Source organism: Galeopterus variegatus, unplaced genomic scaffold, assembly GCF_000696425.1.
Source record: "Galeopterus variegatus unplaced genomic scaffold, G_variegatus-3.0.2 Scaffold1046, whole genome shotgun sequence".
Taxonomy (NCBI): domain Eukaryota; kingdom Metazoa; phylum Chordata; class Mammalia; order Dermoptera; family Cynocephalidae; genus Galeopterus; species Galeopterus variegatus.
Window position 1 is genome coordinate 391958 of NW_007727157.1, and position 6000 is coordinate 397957.

At 47.0% G+C, this 6000-nt stretch overlaps 1 protein-coding gene across 1 annotated transcript in view; it reads left to right on the plus strand.

Annotated features, from left to right (window-relative positions):
* Positions 1 to 6000, plus strand: part of CYFIP2 (cytoplasmic FMR1 interacting protein 2) — a gene marked incomplete at its 3' end in the record, with an annotated part of 81385 nt that overhangs the window by 15296 nt on the left and 60089 nt on the right. The window contains exons 7-9 of the mRNA XM_008574430.1: positions 422 to 550; positions 2742 to 2846; positions 4662 to 4753. Of these exons, the coding sequence (XP_008572652.1) occupies positions 422 to 550; positions 2742 to 2846; positions 4662 to 4753 (326 nt within the window). The remainder of the gene's footprint in view (positions 1 to 421; positions 551 to 2741; positions 2847 to 4661; positions 4754 to 6000) is intronic.

Sequence of the window (6000 nt, forward strand, 5' to 3'; positions counted from 1 at the left end):
TCTTCCCCTGGGTGTGTCTCCCCTGCCACTGTCTGAGGTGATATCAGAGATAAGTCCACATCCTCAAAACTAAGCTGAAATTACTACAGGCCTGGTGCTGTGAAACTGAGCTGCTTTTTAGCTCAGCCCAAGAAAGCACTTTCTAACCACAAGAATAAATGCCAGGAAATAAAATGGAGGACAACAAGGGGGTGAGTTCCCTGCCACGGGAGGTGTGCAGGAGCTCTGACCAACCACTGTGGGGACGCGAAGGGGAGGGTTCCAGCGTGAGGTGCAGGTCGGTGTGTGGGTGCCCCTCACCTGGCTCTTCACTGGGGTCCTGTGTCACCACTGCTACTGGCTGTGGGCCTTCTGCAGTGGTGCTGGGGAGGCTGCAGGAGGGCATGGGCGCTGCCTCACCAGAGGGGGTGCTGCTGTTCAGTGTCTCCATCAGCAACTGGAAGTGATCCCAGGCTACGAGGAGCTGCTGGCTGACATTGTCAACATCTGCGTGGATTACTATGAGAACAAGATGTACCTGACCCCCAGTGAGAAACACATGCTCCTCAAGGTAAAACTCCCTGCGGCCACACACCAGAGGACCTGGGCTTACCTTCTTACTTAAAATCATTTTTTTAAAAGTCTCTTTTTTCTTACTTAAACAATGGTTTGTAACCTGCTCTTTTTCTTTAATATGCCAAGTAACACCATTCCAGATGTCATTAAGGGTATTTCTGCTATGTAAAGTTTAATGGATGCAGAGTACTCCATTGTATGGGAACATTGTTATTTAACAGATTTCCTATGGTTGGATATTCATTTGCTAAACTGCATTGAACACCCTTGTAATTCAACCTTTGTGCTCATCTTTTTGTCAAGCAAGACTACCTGGAAGAGAAATTGCCGACTCAGAGGGAAGGCAGAAACTTCAAGTTTTTGCTGTATTTTGCCAAAATGATCATAACTGTTTAATCAGTTTAAAAGTTTCATTCCAAAATTATCAAGTCATATTGTGGAAAATTTGGAATATACAGAAAAACAGAAAAAAATTATATCTCTCACAGTCTTTCTGCCCAGAGATGACACTTTTAGCATTTTGATGTATGTCTTTCTAATTTTTTCCTCTGTTTATATATTTTCAAAATATACAATACAATATTAAGTTTATGTAATTTTTATCCCATGTCATTAAATGTATTTGAAATATTACACAGCTGTTAAATAATGTGATATGGACAAGACTCCAATTCTTTAACTGTTGCTCTATTGTTAGCTGCCTAGGATGTTTCTAACTTACCTTCGACAGTTGTAGCACTGATATGAACAGCTTTCTTCAGATTCTTTATACCCACTGCAGAGCCCCTTTTGAGTCTTCCTTGTCCGCAAGCTCATCTCTCAAGGTTCTCCTGGTAGTTTTCCTTTTTATCCCTCTCCTTAGTGACACTCTTGCTTTTCTAAGAATCCCAGCCCTATGTTAGTGTACTGGTCTTTACCTTTCCATAGCACATCAATTAAGATTGCAGTGCAGCGTGGCTTTGTGACTAGTTCACTCTGGCTTCCTCCCAATCATCAAAATCCAGAGGAGTCACCCAAAGTTTGCACGCCTCTCACCCCCAGTGCTGTGCCTGGGCAGTTACTGTAGCTCTCCCCAGGCTTGTTGCTTCCACAAGCAAGATTACTGAATTCCATTCCACCAAGCAGTCGTAGATGCTGCCTTCAAGTTGTAGGGCCCTCCTTTCTCTCGCCTCCCTTTTATCCCTCCACTCCCCAACTTCCCAGCCTTGTTCTCTACAATCCTGTACCCTCTTCAATCTGGCCTCTGGCACTGCTGGCTCATAGCTCTCTGCCGTTTTTGTTAGTGAACTCAGATGCCACAAGGGGGTGCCATCCCTCCTTAAATGCAAGAGTCTGGTGCTCATCCCATTCAACAAATGCACTTAAGGGGGAAGTGACCTGAACAGTCTTCTAATCCAGTCCCTTATATTAGATGAGAAATAGAGGCACAGAGAGAAGTGACTTTCCCATGGTCATGCAGCTGTCCAGACCCCCTTAAAAGGAGCAAAGCAAGCCATAATTCAGGAGACTATTACGTGGACTGAAACAACAAGAATGTCAACCCACTTAAAGGGCATTTTAAGGAAGAGATTTGTTTTTAAAAATTTAGTCACCAATGATTCTTAGGAACTTTTACGTTGTTGTTTCCTTGGGGAAAGAGGTGGACATTTTTACATTCATTGGCTGTTGAGCAAGTATTCAAGTGCCTGTGACATGCCACAGCCTGCAGATGACAGGGGGCAGGAAGCAGTCCTTCCTCTCAAGAAGCACCTCCACGCAGATTCTGTGGATAGATCCTGTTCACATCCCATCTCTGTAGCTTAGCTGTGTGACCTTGACAAGCGGTCTAACCTCTCTGGGTCTCTGATTCCTCATCTATAGAGTAAGGTTGTTGTATAGAACTTGACTGATAAGGTTGTTGTGGGAATTAAGAATAACACTTGTTAAAGCCCTGAGCACAGACTCTGGCCCATAGTATGGGACAAAGAAATGGCTGCCATAATAATATTAAATAATTCAAAATTTCCTGTTGAAATTAGACTTGTTTCCTGTATTTATTTGAATATGCATGGGTTTTATTAATAGAACATGTGTATAGGATGTGTGTGTACACAAACACACATGGACCTACTTTTTTTTTTTTTTTTTTCCCCTAACTTCTGTAGCAGATGTGACTAGTTTCTGTGCTCTGCCCCTTCTCATTCTAGGTAATGGGCTTTGGCCTTTACTTGATGGATGGAAATGTCAGTAACATTTACAAACTGGATGCCAAGAAGAGAATCAACCTTAGCAAAATCGATAAGTTTTTTAAGGTCAGCAACTGGACCCGGGGCTGGGCAGGGGGCTGGGGATACCAGAGCCAAGATGCCTTTGGGGAAAGGAATGAAATTAGAAGACTGTGGGGCTTGTTAATTGAACTGTAGCTCTAAAGATCCCAGGAGGAGAAAGAGGATGTGACTAGAATAACAGGACCTCTGCCTGCCACTGATAGAGGAATTTATGCTATAGAGGCCTGCCCATGAAAGTCAAACATGGGGTTCCAAGTCCCTGGATTCAGCTGAGATCCGGCTGGGAGGCCTTATGATTCTTTCTGCATTCCGCTTTTTTCTTTTCCTGAAGTCCCATATCACCTAAAGAAAGATACAGCCTAGAAGACAGCGCCTGCTTTAATTTGCAGTATGAATCAGAGCTCACAGGAGTAAGAGGGTTAAAGACTGGATTTTACATTGAATCACATTTGCAAAATCACAGCCTCTTGCCTGGCTCTCCGGAGGCCACCTCATCCTGCCTACCCCTCTGGGCAGGATGCCTCATCGGCATCCATCTTATATTCAACCCATTCCACTGCCTCCAAGACTTGGTCTTTTGGCCCCAGATTTTTAAAATTAAAAATTTGCAATTTTGTTAAGCCTTTGAGGTTTTTGCAAGAGGATTTCATACTTTGGAATTGAATTCCACACTATCAATTGATTCTAGCATTGGGCACTGCAGGGCTGGGGGAGCGGGGGTCAGACGTGGGAAAGCCCAGCTTGACATTAACAGTGAAGCCCCCAAAGGTGTGGTGTGGGTGTCAGTAGCCTGGGCCTGGGTGCCACCAACTCCTCAAGGTTAAGGGGAACATAAGTCACCAAGTGGAATCCTGTGGCTTTGCTTCACTTCTTTTCAAGGCTGGAACTTTTACTTTTCTCTAGAGTTTCCCCAAATGAAAACGGGGCTCATCTTGGGAGACACTTAACAAAATCTGCCTTAAGTCAGCATGTATGAAATGGGAGTAGATTAGAAGAACACAGCCTCTCCACAGATAGGCCTGGGTTTAAGTCTGGCTCTGCTGCTTAATAGCTGGCAGACTTTGGGAAAATATCATAACCTCCCTGAAACTGAGTTCTCCAGTCTGAAAAATGTAAATACTAAGGGTGTCTATCCTGCAGGGGTCCCTTGGATCATACAGATGAGTAGAGCCTGGGTTATAATCCTGGCTCCTTGACTTCTAGCTGGTCTGACTGTGTGAAAAATCACTTAAGCTGTCTAAGCTTCAGTTTCTTCATCTGTGAAATGGGAGTGATAATAGTCTCAACTTCACAGGGTAATTGTGTGGATTGAGATACTGTTATTAAAGTGCTTGGCACAGTACCTAGTGCATGAGAAGCAGAGAGTAAATACCAGCCTCCCCTCCATGTGTCATGGGCTTTGGTTGGGAGTGGTCTGCCCTCTGGTGTTAGGTGTTATTATGGCTTTAATTACTTTCATGGTGTGGACTTTCTCAGGAAGACCACACCCAGCCAGCAAGACTCAGACACTCGCTTGTAGTGCAGAGTTTGGATCAGCAAGGATCCTCTAAGCTGGGGAAAATTAGAGTAGTAAGGACCCTGCAGGCCATTTGGCCCTTGGCCAGCTAGGTGACCTTTGCCTCTTTGGGCTCAGTTGCCTGGAGAGCTGGTTGGAGGCAGGCAAGAACCTGTACACTGACTGGAGCTCTTTTTGGTTCCAGACTCACATGGTAGCATCATCAGAAGCAGAAACAAGGGGTCGGCACCAGGCATGCATGGAGGCCTGCCTCCCCTGGTGGCGAAGGCAGCCGTCCTGGCCCTCCCTCTGCATCTCACGTGCTATGTTTGCTTCCTTTGCAGCAGCTGCAGGTGGTGCCCCTTTTCGGCGACATGCAGATAGAGCTGGCCAGATACATTAAGACCAGTGCTCACTATGAAGAGAACAAGTCCAAGTGAGTGCCTGCCGTAATGTCTCTCGGCTCCCGCGAGGATGCCCAGCCCGGGCAGGGAGCCGAGGGGCCACTTCAGCCTCTCCTCCCTCCCCAGAGCCCTGGGCAGGTGGATTCCGACAGGACACACACGTGCCGGAGGGAGCCACAGAGGGTGCTCTGAGCCCTTTTGCATCCTCCCTTTGCTGCCAGGTTCAAAAGGGCTCAGAGCACAGTCAGGCCCCTGCCTGGCTCAGCAGTCACCTGTGTGTCCCCTCACTGGGACAGCAGGACTCCTCCTCCTTCCCTTGAGAAGTGGGGAGGAGTGGCCAGCCCTCTGTGGCCAGGAGGAGAGAGGTGGCGCCATCCTTCCTCACCTGATTCTCTCCCCAGGTTTTGTGACCAGGCAGGCAGTAAGTATGTCATGGGATGTACAGTTTAATTGATTCCACCTGTGATGAAGGTTGACACCCTCTGCTTGGCCATTTTATAAACCATGATTCTAGGTAATTTATGTTCAGGCCTGGGGTGTCAGTGGCTCACAGGAGTTGGGGGTTATCTGGCTCCAGCCTTGGTCACCCCTCTGATCTCCGAGGCTGTTAAGAAGGTTCCTTCTGTGTGCATCTCACCCTAAGCTGAGTAGATAAGGCCTTTCTGTACAGGGGACCCAGCCATCTTTTAGTCAAAGGCGAGAGCATTAGTGTCCTAAAAAGATATAAATGGAGAGTCCTCGAGGTGCAGCCACCTGGAGCCCCTGCAAACGAGTCTCCCCAAGGAAAGCTAGTGTAGTGTCTTCAGAACCCTGTGGCCGTTGGTGTGTGGAAAGGTTTTGAAGGAAAAGCACGGAGTCGAGGATGCTGAACCATTTCTGCACTTCTCCCTGCGTGACGACTCGACTGCCTGAAGTTGGTTGGGAGTGGCCCCCTGCTGTGTGACCAGGACAAGGTGTCAGAGGTCTGGGTGATGGCGTGCCCCATCCCTATGCAAGTAACTCACAGTAGAAGGAGTGCCAGAGTACAGGCTTGAGGAAGGCCATCCCCATTCTGATATTCTTACGAGAGCCACTTTAGGGCTGCTTTTGGAATACTAAGTTCTCTCCAGGATGTTGTTCTGCCTCGTCTGGTGCCCGTGTTAGTCTGTCTGCTGGGTTACCAGATCCAGATGGCAGAAGGGAGTGAAGGGAGTTTCTTTTTTCTCTTGGGGAAAGGAGAGTGAAGATTTTCATTCATTCATTTCTTCTCCAATCAGGATGATCTTCCTAATGACATCTT